General features: G+C 30.3%; 2 protein-coding genes across 2 annotated transcripts; one reads left to right on the top strand and one right to left on the bottom strand.

Moving 5' to 3' along the window:
- The first annotated feature begins 29 nt into the window (after positions 1–29).
- LOC101499742 (uncharacterized) lies at positions 30–3,862 on the top strand. Its single transcript, XM_004488773.4, has 4 exons — positions 30–166; positions 268–1,344; positions 2,293–2,629; positions 3,258–3,862. The coding sequence occupies exons 2-4, from the start codon at positions 282–284 to the stop codon at positions 3,271–3,273; spliced, it is 1,416 nt and encodes a 471-aa protein (XP_004488830.1). The 5' UTR covers positions 30–166; positions 268–281; the 3' UTR covers positions 3,274–3,862.
- A 1,972-nt stretch (positions 3,863–5,834) lies between these two features.
- On the bottom strand, positions 5,835–9,829 carry LOC101499435 (protein Iojap, chloroplastic). The gene is made up of 5 exons (XM_004488772.4): positions 9,498–9,829; positions 8,219–8,348; positions 7,434–7,572; positions 7,233–7,321; positions 5,835–6,337 (listed from the first exon to the last, which is right to left on the bottom strand). The coding sequence occupies exons 1-5, from the start codon at positions 9,732–9,734 to the stop codon at positions 6,216–6,218; spliced, it is 717 nt and encodes a 238-aa protein (XP_004488829.1). The 5' UTR covers positions 9,735–9,829; the 3' UTR covers positions 5,835–6,215.
- Positions 9,830–16,243: the final 6,414 nt, after the last annotated feature.

Genomic DNA, 16,243 nt, shown 5'->3' with positions numbered 1-16,243 from the left:
AAAAAAAATAAAAAAACAAAACTTAGCACCCCCCAACAAACCAAAAAAAAAAAAAAAAAAAAACCAATATCACAATCCACAAGCACCAACTGAAACTCAACTCGCCGGAAAACGCACTCGGAGTTTCTCCTCAGCCGCCACAAACACCGACCAAGTCGTCCACAAGGTTTTTCTTCTACTTACATTCACAAATTTAATTTTTCAACATAGATTAATTTGTATATAAATTTCTGACCTAAGATCAATTAATTGGTTCCATTTGTTTAGGTTTAGGTGATTTCATGGCAGGCACTGGCTTACCATCATTAGGTCGTGTAAAGCTCACGGATTTAGTTCCATCAGAAGGGTTACCCACTGATTCATATAAAATTTCAGTTTCAATTTTATCACAGTCACTAGCTCAGTTTTCTGCTGTAATTATTCAGTTTCCATCAACTGATGCTGCTCTTTTAAGATCCGGTTTAGAATCGGCTCGGTTGTATTTTCATCAAAGAGAAACATATCCACCTCATGATATAATTCATAATACTAGTAGTAATGATGATTCTCATGATTGGTGTAAAACTTCTGGTTACTATGCTGATTCGAGTTTATGGCAAGAAATGTATGATTATAGACCGGGTTTAACGCCTTTAGAACCGAATAATTCGATTGAGTTGCCTCCTGCGGGGTTGTCTGATATTTTTGGTTTATTTGGAAAGGCGGCGAGGGATATTCTTGATGCCATTGGCTTTCATTTGAACTTGAGGAGTTCTCCGTTTGTAGAGATATTGGATAATGTTCCTTTGAGAAATCGAGAGATTTCTTCTTCGGTTTTGTCTGTTTGTTGCCATGCTAGGCCTTCATTCCAAGGGCAGCAGCAACATCATAATATAGTTAGTCAAGAGGATGGTCAGTTGCTTATGTATCCTGATAATGATCACGATCATCAAGTTGATAAAAGCTTGATATCGCTTGTTAAGTCCGATCGGGCGGGTTTACATGTTCGAGATTATCAAGGTCGGTGGATTCTTGTGGATGGTGATTTGGGGCCTCAAGAAGCTGTTGTTTATCCTGGGCTTGCTCTTTATCAAGCAACGGCTGGATATGTAAACCCTGCATTGCACAAAACCGAGATTAATATGGAGGCTAATATGTATGGCAGGTGTTCTTTAGCGTTCAAACTTTTGCCTAAATCGATGACTAGTCTTGATTGTTCGGAAATGAGAGCGGCAGGTTATGGAATTGAAGCTCAGTTCCAGCTTCCTGTTCCTGTGGATGATTTTATGCAAAGATCTCATCCAACTGATAATCTTTTTAACAGACCTGCTTTCCAGTGCTTCAATTTCCAACCAACACATGACGGTATGTTATTGTAATTACAATTATACTTGGAATTTGATTCATTATTGTAGGCCAAATATTCTTCAAAACTGAATTTAGTAACATACTTGATTTTGAATTGTGCCCATGTTGGTTTCCAATTGCTATAGGCTTTCTAGAGTTTTGATGAAAATAGAATTTGGAGGAAATATTATCATTTCTTACTGTAAGAATCTTTGCATATTCAAATGTGATCAAGCGAAAACAAGTTTAATACATCCGTTCCTCCAGTCACGGAAAGAAATATGATGAGAAAATTGAAAACTTAATGAATGCTAAACCTTTTTGTGCTCCTAACATAAGCCATCTTTGCTACTAGAGAAAATGTATCATTGTAATCATGGCCATACGCTTTAGTCTCCCTTTCACAACTAGGCGAAATTTAAGACTGTCAATTTAATCATCTAGGCAAAATGTCCAACCTTCACAACATATTCCCATAAACAACCTAAAAGTCTAAAACTGCTTTTGCCGGCTAGGGTAAGAGAAAGTAAGTCCTATGTGCTACTACTATCCTTACAAGCAATATATCATCACTCATGGACTGTCTCCAGCTTAAGTGAGAAAATGTCTTATAATTTTAGGAAGTGGAATAGAAAACAAGGTAGACATAAAAATATTGAATGATGTTGACAAATGATGGAAGCTCGGGAACATATAAATTGGACTAGTAGATAGAGTACCTTTCCAAAGAACTGTAGGAGGACCACTGACATGCCCAGTTTGTTCAGGAAGAACTGTAGCTTATGCTTATTGTTTCCTGATATTCGAAATATTAAACTTAGATGCCTGTATTTGGTAGTTCTTGAAATTTTTCATTGTTTCCTTTGATTGTATTGATGTTGAAGTAGTGTCAGTTGTACTTTGAAAGTAGTCCTTAGTGGAAAGTTTTTAACGGCAGGTCCTTGGATCGATGAAATGCTGGTACAGGATCTATGAAGACTTTGATACGGAGGAGGAAGCAAAATTCTAAAAGCAAACCTCTGCCTCCTTCCAAGAGGTTAAGGCTCGAGGCACAAAGAGTTTTGAAAGAAAGAGTCCAAGACATTGCAGATAAAAAAGGCATCAAGCTGCGCTTCTGTAATCTCAAGGAATGTGAAAGTCACATTCACACTCTAGACAGCCCATGTGCAAATATACGAATGGAGATAGGGTGGCCACCTGGAGTACCATTCGTCCATCCCCATGATTTGCCTAATAAGGCGAAGCTGGGATTTCTTGAGGCATATGAACCTGGTTGGACAGAAGCGCATCAAAACATAGACAGGCTAGTCAACAATTCGATATCTTTAATTGTAACTGATAACTATCTTTTTGCAAGTTTCATGCCCATATGACCATGGATATTCTAGTTTGTATCTATATATCTGTCAAGTCAAATAGTTGTGAATTGTGTGTGATGTATGCAATGTTTAGGATATGCATATTTTGTTTTCAGGGTAATGAAAAGGTTAACGGAAGTTGCATCTCAAATGCTCATTAATTATTAATTCACATTATTGTAATTAACAGAATTCTCTTCACCACCTAATGCATTTGATGCTGCAGAGTTACACTTTCAGTAAAAAAAATCAGAATTCTTTTTTGCACATCAAAAAGACGATGGGTGTTAGAAAAGAGTGAAGAGTTGAATGAGTAGAAAAGCCATATAGATGGGATAGAAGAATCAGAACAAATGTGGTCGTATAACTGTGACATGCATTGCCTAGATTTACGGAGGCCTCTTAGAATTGTGCAGAATAATATTATTGTGATGCAGTGAATTTTGTTTGTTTCAGGTCCATTTAAGTCTGAGAAGTTTGAGGTCTATTATATTGTTTATGATTAACTTAACAATTAAATTATGTTTTCTTTCTGGTGATATTAACATAATGTACATATTCTGATGTGTGCAGGAATCAGTCCCCCTGATATCCAACACATGGACAACATGTTATCAAGTTGTGAAGGTCTTATGAGGATAGGCCTATAGTTCTGTGTTGGCCTCTGAACCTATTTGTGGCTAGGTTTTTGAGTATATGCATGTCTTTATATATATGCCAACGTGCAGCCTTTGAAGAAAATGAAAGAGACGCATGCTGCATTGAATTCTGTAGATGTTCTATTGTAGATGTCTTAGAACCTGTTAAGATTATGAGACGCCGATCCAATCAAATTGGAGAGTAGACGCAGCTGGACTTGAATGCTCAAGCTGATGGAGGTCTTACTGTCCAGATCCAGAATCTAACAAACGAAGAAAAGACGACAGGTTATAGAATAATTTTGAGCTCCTCTTACTCGGTCGGGATTATGCACAAATCGTCTATTTTGGCCTGAAGGAATGCAATGACTATCAGCAAGTCTCTGTAGAAAGAAAGGCATTCAATTTGTGTGAATATGGATACCATAGCTTTATGTGATGAAGTAGCATTCCAGCATGCTTTGTTAGGTTAGTGTCTTCGCATTATGAAAATGTATTACCGTACAATGCTATGTGAAAATGTGGCTTAATATGTTTTCTTATGCTGTTTAATTATAATTGTAGGAAGAAAAAAAAGTCTACCATTATAATCTCTTCGTAGCTGCGAAATTTGGTCAGAAAATATTTTCTCAGTTCAAGAACTACTTTATTCTCATTTATCCTTATATGAAAGAAAAAAGTGTGCCAAAAGCTAAAAGAAATTTGTGGCAGTGAAATGAACAATAAACAAGTTTGTTTCTAGGTTAAGTTGACAGGACACTTCAGAGAAATAAAATAAGTGTAATGATGATAAAAAAAATTAAGGGTATAGATTTTAATAGCTTCATAATTTTTTTTGGTATATAATAAAATTTAAATTAGGGAAGGCATACCTCAAAATTTTATAATGAAATTTAAAGGAGAATCACAAATTTCATTATGAAATTTACGTATAATTGATCAATTGATCAATTGTGGGATTTTAGACTTGAACTCAAGTTAGCGGATATGAGCCGATGAGCCGAAGTTTTAGCCATTTGTGTCGATCACTTATGATTTCATTTCAATACAAATATAAGTTTAACCTCATAATTTCAAAGTTACATCCTCATAATTTCAAAGTTACATCTTTTTGATAAGATTTAAAAAATTCAAATTGGTCAAATTATTCTTAACATTGTATCAAAATTTCAAGTCGATGTATTTCAATTGTGTGTACGTAATAATAGTAGAATTAAATTTATGTAAACATATTCAAACTAAACATATATTAATTTATTTGAATTGAGTTTAAGTAAATGTAATAAAATTGAGTTTGTGTAAGATTTAGAAACTCAGAATTTATTAGTGATATATGAGTTCAGTTTATGTAAACATATTTGAATTAAATTTACATAAACTCATAATATGAATTGAGTTTACCTAAATTAATTTCAATTAATTTTAAGTAAAATTTAAAAACTCATAATTTATAAACGGTACATGAACTAAATTTATTTATATATACTTAAACTAAGTCGAGATAAATGTACTTGAGCTAAACTTATATGAAATTTAAAAATTCAAAATTTATAAGCAATATTCATTCTAATAGTGAGTTTCTGACTGAAAATAGATGTGATTAAACTGACTTTTCTCTAAACAGAGTTTACATAAATTCTAAAAATTCAAATTTTAGTCGTTTTCTTTTTCGGTAGGTATACATCTAATTTTATAAGATTTTAATTCCTGAGTTGAGTTGGATTTTTGAAAAATAAAATCATTTTACCCAATTTTATCTTCTTTTTATTTTTATTCCACTGCTTGTATTATTTTTTTGGTCGAAATTCCACTACTTGTATGAATCGTGTAGTGCTCTACGAACTTTTTGTCTTATTTGTAATGTCTTGTGCTTACTTCTATTATTATACTTTGTAATGACTATTAGCCATTAGGCTTTGATTGGTACGTGAGAAATTAAGACGAGAGAATGATACGCAAAAGAATAAACGAACAAATACAGTATTTTTTCTGATTGGTATTGCAAAGAATAAGAGGGTATATTACTGTGGGGTCCAACCATTTTTTTCTTCTCTCCGCTCCTAAAAGAAAGAGGAGAGAACACGTGAACTTTTTGTGTTTTCCTTATTTGTCCTTCTCTCTTTTTATATATGCAGATTTTTCTTTTTAACTTCAATTTTCTTGTGGTTACCTTTCTTATGGTATAATAATGCAGTTCTTTTATGGTAATTTTTTCGTTGCAATCTTTGCACTTGTTTTGTAACTTAGGTTTTATCATTGTTTTTTTCTGTAATAATTATTAAATCAATTTAAATAACTAATTTAATAATTTACTTGGATTAGTTCAAATGGTTTGTTTAAAATTAAAGAATTTATTATATCAAAATATTGTAATTAATTAATTTTGAAAAGAAATTAAAATTAAATAATTTTTTAATACATATTAGTCAAAAATCGAACTCGTTACTAAATAATTAAGAGACTCAAACATCTATCATTTGTGTCACACCATGTTGACAGTTGAAAACAAATATTTTAGAGAACAATAAATAATTTCAAACTATACCAAATAAATATAGATAGATTCACAATATCAGTTGAGAAATACAAACAATTCTAATCTAGATTCCTAGTTTACAACCCTCTATCCAAACCCCGTCTATTACAATTTTCTTAGTAGAGATACCATGCTAAGAAAGAAACTAAATGCATTGAATTGATTGATTCTGTCCTTTTCCTTTGTGCAATGGAATGAGCCTTCACTCTTCACCCAAGAAAAGTCTTGTGTGGATAAGTGTATAGAATTGTTTACATCATACAGTAAACAGACCGAAACCGGCAACAATTATTGGTCATCTCAAAGCTATCTCAATTAATCGACTTTCTGCATCGTCGAATGAATCATAGGTTTCCCTCAACCGCGAAATGGTGGTTGATTTTCAAAAGGCAGCTCTACCGCTGTTGCATTAGCATAAAACTCTTCCAAATTATAGAACTCTCTTTGTGGGGGAAGAAATATGTGGACAACAACATCACCTGTGTGATGAATCAAGAAACAATCATAAGGCAAACCTGGATCAGACAGTATTCATAAACACGGCTGACAAACAATCTGGATATCAGAGCAAAAGACACATGGACTACGATTCGATGTGGCTATAATAAATCACAAATTTCATATAGAATTAATATAAAAACATAAATCTTAAATCAAAAGAGAGAACTAATATTTAAAGTTAACATGAGTCATTGTAGATATATAATAAAATAACACCATTAACCTTATTTTATTTTTGTGGTATGATCATCTCCATTGGTATAATAGTTCAAAAGAAAGGTGAACAAAATTGTAAAATACAACTAGAAGCATCCTAGGTGTTAGTAAGAAGTGACCGACATGGATAGATACTACAAGATATGGCTATTGTTTTTCATGTTTCCTTGCCTACACCCATTGAACTTGTGAACTCTCATCGTGAATGCAGATAAATGTCACATCAATGTTGTCAATTGCAGAAAATAGTGATTTTGTTTAAATTTCGCCACACTACAGTGCTATAGCACAACTTTAGCTGCTATAAAACAACGCGTTGTGGAACGAAACAATGGTGATTTGTTCAAATTTCACTATGCTATAGCGTTATAGTGCTCCTATAGCCGATTAGCCGCTATTTTACAATACTCTATCAGATATAGACTATTATAAGGTTTTGGTAGGAATCTAAGAGGGGGAGAATCATGTTGAGCTATTATGTTGCATTCGTGCTTCTGGTTATGCATCTTGTTAGAGTATAATGTAAAATTTCAACATGTCTTTGCTGGTGAATCTTTGGAAGATCTTCTAGAAGTACCATACCAAACTTCAAGGGATTTTCTTCAATTAAAATGCAAAGAAGTAGAGGTTCTACTATTGTATCGTAAAATCACTTACCGAAGTCCAATAGGGTCCATGAGTTGGGTTTTGTGTCCCCATTTGGAATTTTACCATATTTCTTTTCAGCTCGATCTCTTATTCTCGACCTAAAATTCAATATAAATACAATTAAACATATATCTTTCTTTTAGCAAAGTAAAAAGAAAATCCTCAAGGATTGCTAGATAAACATAAAAAGATCAATGACAGGTCGCATACCCGATAGCATCAATTTGGGGACGAGAAAATGCCGTAGCTATGATAAAAAATCGAGTCCAGTAAACAAGTGGCTTCACAAACAATACCTTTATATCCCCTGCCTTAACCTCACTTGCAACTGTCGCCATTTCCACAGCAACTAGATGCACACAACAGTTTACACTCAACAATTAGATAGTGATTGATTGATACACAAAAGTATAACTCTCTCTCTCTAGTAGATTCGTATAAACATAAATTTAACAAGTTTTGATAACGGTCGAACAAATACAATTACAAAGAATTCAAGATTTTAGTCATTTTACAAACAAGAACAAAGACTAATCTAGATAGTATGTTTATATTCAAAGGAAAACAAATTAACAATATGATCTTACAGAAGGAGGATTGCATGGCACTGAATCCACATGTATAGCGAAATCAAACAAACATAAATCAATGAAAAGAAATGATCAGTCTTGGGAAAAACAGTTCTAGTTTTTGTTCTTCGAAAACTACCCTTAGATAATTTAACATCAACAATTATTCTTTTTACTAGGTGGAGTCGGTTACATGAGTCAAACAACAACATTATGGACCAATGCTTCTCAGACCACTAAATTCTAAATTCCTTTACAAGAATCCCAAGTGTAATTTAACATACTTTAGATAGTCTGAAAGATTATTCTTCTTAAATTTAAGAAGAAACCTAATATAAGGCACAAAAATATTCAAAATGACATATTGCAAAAATAATGTGAACAACCTAGAAGCAAATTAATTAACAAAACTTCTTATCAGCTTACATGATAGGCTTTCAGCATCATCGTCAATCTCTGCACTTGCAGGCTTTTGGTCTTTTCTCTTATATACCACTTTTCCATAATTATTTAATAATTCATCATACATCTCATCGGTATCTTCTTCACCTACATCCTGCCAATTATACGGTTTATTATGCACCATTAATGAGGATTGTCAATCACAAAAAAAAAACGTGACAAAGATTACAATAATCTTTACATTTGAATTGAATGGCAAAGCAGCCAGTTGAAATTTACACTAGATTGAACCAGAGTGATTATAAATTTATTTGGCACACAAATAATAAATAAAATGACTAACACAAACCCTTAAAAGGAACTAGATTCTATTCTCAGTTTTAGTAGTTAAATTCAGGTCTCTAAGAGTCAACATTAACCAAAGGATACGAGATTGGTGAAAAAATAATGAAGATTTCTAGACACTATATCATCCCACTGTCTGTGGATGACAGGTAAAAAGGAGAGGAAGGGGAAAAAGCTCTGATGTTTGGGAGTTTAAAACTCATAGGAACTCATGGAGATCTATCATCAATCTGTATAAAACCAATGTTTTAAAAACCTAATCGGACAACAAGCATGTCAGAGACCTCTGAGTCGTGGTTCAACTACTTTAAACCGCTCAAATTGGGACAAAACCATGATCAAACTACCAAAATAACCGAACCATAGTAATTAGTTTACATTACAACCTTCTCTCAAACTACCAAAATAACCTTCTCTCAGTTAATACTTTAAAGTAATTAGTTTACATTATGTTATACTTCAATAGTTAACAAACAAATATTGTATGAGTTTAATAGAGATGCATTGTCATTATCAGTATAAAATGGTTTTACACCGACATCCAATTATAATCCATCATATTGCCATGTAAGCCTTTATTATAACCATACTTTAAAAATAACTGCAAAATACACGATTTTTATTGGTCGTCGACAGAGCAAGTCCTCTTTGTTCATATGTATAAAATTGTGTTTAGATATGTACCCAAGCAAAAGGCCTTAAAACATCTTATTTTGAATCTATATACATATATGATAAAATTTGAATATATGACAAAGGATTTTATCAAAGAAAAACAACTATATAGGAAAAGGGGTTCCTCAAGGTTATCTAAATTGCATAAATGAACATATTTTATGTTAAAGAATGCTTTCAAAACTCTCCACTTTCCATGGAACCCAAAATCTATCTAAACTGAACACACAGAATATAGTTTTGAAGAAAAGAATAAAACTGTTGCAACAATATGAAATTATACCGAGAAAGAATTGTCCTTGGCTTCTTTACCGAATGCAAAGCTCAAAAGTGAGTTCCTCTTTTTCAAACTCAAACCATTGATGCTGTGCCGTTGTAAAGGAATAACATTTTTGGACAAACTACTGAAAACCTTTCTGGGTTTTGAAGAATACTTGGTTTCGGGATGACCCATTTCGCCGGAAAAGGAGGCCGGAACGCCGGGTCCGGCGAGGGATAGGAGAGTGGAAGACGGAAGCATTTTGTCGCGGCAAAAAAAAAGAGATATTCACGAAATAGAAAGATAGCGAAATGAAACGAGAAGCACGATTGCAATATTATTTATTAATTTTGGGTAAACTACTATTTTAAAATAACACCTTTACATATATTAAAACATAATGTAAATTAATATGATTAAATTATATAAAAGATTTGCAAAATTAATGATTTAACATAAAATATAAAATTTAATATTATAATAATAATTTTAATTTGTGAGTACATCACAATCATTCATTGACATGATTTTAGATATTCATTCATGGACATGACTTTAGATATGTTTTGCATTATCAGCATGTCATAATTATTTATAAACATGATTTTAGAGGTAGTTATGGTAAAAGTCAAACATCTATAATAATTTAACGGTTGTGATTTACCGATAATGTAAAAGTTTTTTATGTTAAGAAGGTATGTGAATTAAATTCATTTTAAATTTGTGTTTAATCATTTTCATTTGAAGCACTTTTTGATTATTATTTTTTTTCAAAAATTGATTATTTTTTACTAAGGACTATTTTTTAGTGCTCACAATTCTAATTCAATCCAATTTAATCTTTTGACAAAACTTAATACTCCAATTAGTTTTTAACAATTTCATATAAATGATAAAGGAATAACATTTTTGGACAAACTACTGAAAACCTTTCTGGGTTTTGAAGAATACTTGGTTTCGGGATGACCCATTTCGCCGGAAAAGGAGGCCGGAACGCCGGGTCCGGCGAGGGATAGGAGAGTGGAAGACGGAAGCATTTTGTCGCGGCAAAAAAAAAGAGATATTCACGAAATAGAAAGATAGCGAAATGAAACGAGAAGCACGATTGCAATATTATTTATTAATTTTGGGTAAACTACTATTTTAAAATAACACCTTTACATATATTAAAACATAATGTAAATTAATATGATTAAATTATATAAAAGATTTGCAAAATTAATGATTTAACATAAAATATAAAATTTAATATTATAATAATAATTTTAATTTGTGAGTACATCACAATCATTCATTGACATGATTTTAGATATTCATTCATGGACATGACTTTAGATATGTTTTGCATTATCAGCATGTCATAATTATTTATAAACATGATTTTAGAGGTAGTTATGGTAAAAGTCAAACATCTATAATAATTTAACGGTTGTGATTTACCGATAATGTAAAAGTTTTTTATGTTAAGAAGGTATGTGAATTAAATTCATTTTAAATTTGTGTTTAATCATTTTCATTTGAAGCACTTTTTGATTATTATTTTTTTTCAAAAATTGATTATTTTTTACTAAGGACTATTTTTTAGTGCTCACAATTCTAATTCAATCCAATTTAATCTTTTGACAAAACTTAATACTCCAATTAGTTTTTAACAATTTCATATAAATGACATATTAGTATCTCTATTATTCCACTAGCATGGTGGCTAAATTTACAAAATGCACTAAATTGTATAAAATTGATAGTTAGTAATTTAAATATTAAATTTAAATGATCCAATCTAGTAAAATTAAAATTATGATGGAGTAAATTGACTATCATGGCAAGTAACTTGTCGGTTAGACGAAGCAAGTGGTTATGGTACCTATGATTGTTGTCCCTGAGATATTGCAAGTAACATTTGGTTTCTAACTATTGAACTGAAAGCTTGTCCTTCAGTATAAGGTGCATTGTAAACTTGTATGCCAATCTACCATATTGCCTCAAGTGTCTTTCTAGTTAAATGTACATGTCTAAATTGAAATTTAGTCTAGTTAAATGTGTCCCATGCTAGCACTTGCCCCTACGGGTAGTAGTTGCAAAACCACTAGGTTGAGAATCTACTCAAATAAAAGTCAAGAGAAATTCAAATATGTCAGCCACCTCAATCGTACAGGGCTAGTCAGAGTACCAATGTCAGGCAGACATTGTTATAGATAATAAATTTGACAATATCTGCCAACTGCAGAATTACTTGATACATGATGTCATGTATTCCCATATTTATCTATTGTCTAATAAATGATGTATTCATTGATATTGGTTGTTTAAGTGGATTAAATGTGGGTGATGAAGTCAACTCTTTTAGAAGAGTGGTCTTGATAGGCATTTGATTATGTCTAGGGTGGATTAGGTCTTGAAGGACCCATTTTCTTTCATGATGAAACATGATCCATACTATTGATTAGGGGTAGACAAAAACCTAGGACATGTTTGGGACCCGTTAAATCTAATTCGAATTTTTACTAAATGGTCAAGCACTTACGGATGTTGAGTGAAAAAGTGAAGTAAATCAAGTTGGTTTGGGTTCATATATATTCAGATTTCAAAAGTTCATCCATCGAGACCCGAGTCCGACCGAGAAAAGTTATTTATGTGTAACCTATATGCATATGTCGCTCTGGTACTCTAATTGTCATCCTTATTAAAAGGATACTATCTTGAGACCCCTAAAAGTATTGGTACCTAGCTATATAATATTAATAATATTTTATATTTCTTTGATTATTTCCATACACTCCATCTTTTATCATGGAACAAACGTCATACTCACATTTCTATTTTTCTCTCTTTACTATCTCTAGGGATGGAAATAGGCCAAGTCGACCGATAGGGGCCTACGATCTAGCCTAAGTCAGACCCAAACCAGGCCAGACTTGTTTTTAAACAGATAAGGTCAAGACTTCTAAACAAACCTATTTATTTAAAAAGGACAAGCTACGTGCCATATAACAAGCCTTTTAAGTCTATTAGACTAATCTATTTAAATAAATATAAATAATATTTTTTTACTACTATAATTATTTTATTAAAATTTGATATTTTTATTATATATATTCAACTTTTAGTAATTTACGCATATTAACTTTATTTATTTTTGACATATTTAAAAATATTATTGCAAAATATAATTTAAGTACAATGTATATAAAGTCATATTCTTCAAAATGTGATGTTAAATATCAAAATAAAACTTAATTTTATTGGCATATAAACTCGTTAATCTATTTAAAGATATGTTTGATTACTTATTCAAAAATATTAAAATAAAATAGGCTTTTAAGTAGGCTAATAGATCATACCAGACTTCTATCAAGGTTAGACTCATACCTAAAAAGTAAGCCTATGACAAGCCACATGTCAGGCTTAGACCTTGAATTTTTTGACAGGTCATACTCATACCTAGTAAAGTCTAACTCGGTTCAGCCTATTCCCACCCTTAACTATCTCCCACAACCTTTCTTCTCTCCACACACAATTCTCCCTTTTATTTTCGACATGCTCATGATTTGTATAATAGAGGAGGCCACTGTGCAACATTGTTCAACCCGACGATTGCTTCAACAAAGAAGGAGAAATGCAACATTTTTTTTCAAATACGATAAAGGGGCGCAAAATTTGTACAAATTTTTACCTTCGCTTCAATGTACGAGATTTTACATGGTAACACTTTTTTTCTTTCTTTTTTGTAACTACTTGTAAAATAATAATAATAATAATAATTATAATTATAATTATAATAGTAATAATAATAATATTGATAGTAAGAAATAATTTAATTTCTTCAAAATAATTACAACGAGGAAGGAGCTTTGTCCCTCAGTTGTAGGTTCATTATATCAGTCAATAAAAAATGTTTGCTAACTAGAACATAAGTGTGATAAATATAAAGATAAATTGCAAATAAAATATAGATGTTTGATTCCTTTTAGGGTCTGTATGGTTCAACGAATGAGAGGTAAAGCGAGAGATTTTTAATGATTTTGTGTTTAGTTCAAGAGATGAGAATATATTTTTAATGGATTTCATGTTATATTTATCCCTTCCCTCCAAATCCCTCCAAAATATGTGTAAAACAAAAATCACTTAATGAGGGATTTTGCTCCCCTCTTAACAGTTGAATCAAACACAAAATTTAAAATATTACCTCACCTCACCTCTCTTATATCTACCTTGAACCAAACATCTTTAATGATAATTACATCAAGTATTTATAGAGTGAGGGTTGAGACGTAAATCCTACCAGCCACGTTTATTAGTCAAGTAAAAATTGTCTTAATTGTTTCAATCGACTATCTTTGTATAAATGTGTCTGAGATTGTCTTTACTTGGGATACAATTCTCACGTTCACTCAGCTTACATTAATGCTCGCGTGTAGTATTATTTCTCTCTCGATCGCGAGTCCTAAAGAATAGCTGCCCCTTCCTACTCACTAGTCTTTTTTGAGTTTGGACCATCTCAAGTACTCGAGGTCCATTTATGAGAGAGAAATAAAAAAAAATTAATATTTTAATTATTAAATCTTTTATCTCTTATAAATGAATTATTTCTGTCATATAAATGAACCACGTATTACTTAAAGGATCCAAACTCATCACTAAATTTAAAACTTGATTATTACCGGGTCAAGTTATCAATTCACACCAATTTTCCAATTATATATATATATATATATATATATCACCCCTTTTCCACATATATATATATATATATATATATATATATATATATATATATTAGAAAACTAATAGAGTTACATTAGTTTTTAAAATTTAAATATCTTTCTACTTAAATTTCTTTTAGTATCCTTTAAATCGTCAATCAAGATTTAAAGTTGGTGTGATTGAATAAATTCTTATTTCCGTTAATTAATTCGTAATCATTTTATAATTACCTCAATTGTTTTTTATTCAATTAATATTTTATTTGACTTGTCATTTTTCGAGGAACAATTCAAATTATTAAGACATAATTAAGAGCTAAAGCACTTAATTTAAAAAATAATTTCAAATTATGGTGGACATATTTGGAGAATATTATAACGTGTAGGTGTATTTGAGAAAGGTGGCAGAATACATCACATGAATTGCCGAACACACCATATAAGAAAATAAAAACATAATAACGAGAAACCGCCGACTATTAATTAAATTTAACAAGTAATTATGTTATTTTATATTTGTATTATTTTTGGAGAACTTTTTAAAAAACAAAACTCATTTTTTTTATGTAAAAGAGACGATAAATACTATAATGAATTTACACAATTATAAATCTCATATCAGAGCTGGTCCAACATAAAATGTAGTCTAAAACAAATTCTATAACGATGATTTTTATAAAAATTTAATTTTTTATTATAATTTAATTGTTTTAGCATTTTTAAATGCAGAATTATTTATTAAATTGTCATAATCAATTTCAATTGATATTTATTAAAGTAGAATTAGAAGTTTTACATGGGGTTAATAATATTTTTTTGTTAACTGAGTCAAGATGACGATATTTATGAACTATTGATATTTTCAATTTTTTTTAATTAAGTCGATATGAGGTTATAAACTATTGGACTTATATAAGGCCCTTTTTTATTAATTTTTTTTTGAGGCCCAAAGCTCTAATTTGGATTGTTTGACTCTCAAATTCAACTCGAGATAAAACGTGTAACATAACACAATTAGTATTTTTCAGTTATGTTAGAATTTAAGTATAATTTATGTTGTATATATTTATTGTAATAAAGAAAATTATTGGGATATAATTAATTATCACAAATAATTTTATGAAATACACTTAAAATAACATTTCATTAGAAGTAGTTTTTAAATTTTTGTCTAAAATTATAATAAATAAATGGTTAAACATGTTTTTAGTTCATCTAAATATATCAACTTTCATTTTTAGTTCCTCTAAAAAATTCTTTCATAATTTGATTTTAAATTTCCGATTACTAATTTTAGTCATTGCTTATATATAAAATTTCATGTCGTATATTCTAATTGACTTTTTTTAACAACATGTCATTGTTAAGACTTTAAAATATAATTAACTTAATAACTTAACTATTTAATCTTTAATTTGAAGTTATAAATAAATTAATAAAGATTCAAAATTAAATAATTTAATTATTAAATTAATGATATTTTAATATCTTATCAATGACATGTCATAGAAAAAGTCACTTGGAATATGCGACATAATTTTTTTGTAAAATGTAAATAAATAAAAATTCAAAATTATTTACAAAATGTAAATATGCGACTAAGTTTCTTTTAAAAGATTCAAAATTCAAAAGAATCTTTTAAAAGAGTAAATAAATAAAATTTTCTAAAATTGACTATTTTTTTTTTTGACTAAAAACCTATTTAGTTTGTCACAAAGCAATCCAATTTAGTCCTTGATACACAAATTAGCCTCTAACATTTTATGAAAGAAAAGACAAATAAATTCCTCTATTAATCAACTAGCACCTTTACTAAATTTAATGAAAAAATTAATTTATCCCTCCTATAAAATTATTAAAGAATAATTTAAATTTTAAATTTTATCAAGGACTAAATCAGACGAAATTGTAATTGGGTCAGTAGTCTTATTTATTTATTTATTTATTGATTTATGTATTTTAAAATTGATTAATTTTAATGAATAAAATTTGATTATTTATAAAAAAGAAGAGAAACATAGAAGGAATGAAAATATAACCCGAAACCCGTGAAACGGAAAACCCACT

Source organism: Cicer arietinum, chromosome 1, assembly GCF_000331145.2.
Source record: "Cicer arietinum cultivar CDC Frontier isolate Library 1 chromosome 1, Cicar.CDCFrontier_v2.0, whole genome shotgun sequence".
In the NCBI taxonomy this organism is placed as follows: Eukaryota; Viridiplantae; Streptophyta; class Magnoliopsida; order Fabales; family Fabaceae; genus Cicer; species Cicer arietinum.
The sequence above is the reverse complement of the archived record's forward strand: the minus strand, read 5'-3'. Positions and strand labels throughout refer to the sequence as shown.

Coding starts and splice junctions, on each gene's coding strand:
- LOC101499742 (XM_004488773.4), top strand. CDS start 282: ATGGCAGGCACTGGCTTACCATCATTAGGTCGTGTAAAGCTCACGGAT. Junction 1,345..2,292: donor TTTCCAACCAACACATGACG/GTATGTTATTGT, acceptor ATGCTGGTACAG/GATCTATGAAGACTTTGATA.
- LOC101499435 (XM_004488772.4), bottom strand. CDS start 9,734: ATGCTTCCGTCTTCCACTCTCCTATCCCTCGCCGGACCCGGCGTTCCG. Junction 8,349..9,497: donor CCAAGGACAATTCTTTCTCG/GTATAATTTCAT, acceptor TATAATTGGCAG/GATGTAGGTGAAGAAGATAC. Junction 7,322..7,433: donor CCCCAAATTGATGCTATCGG/GTATGCGACCTG, acceptor ATTGAATTTTAG/GTCGAGAATAAGAGATCGAG.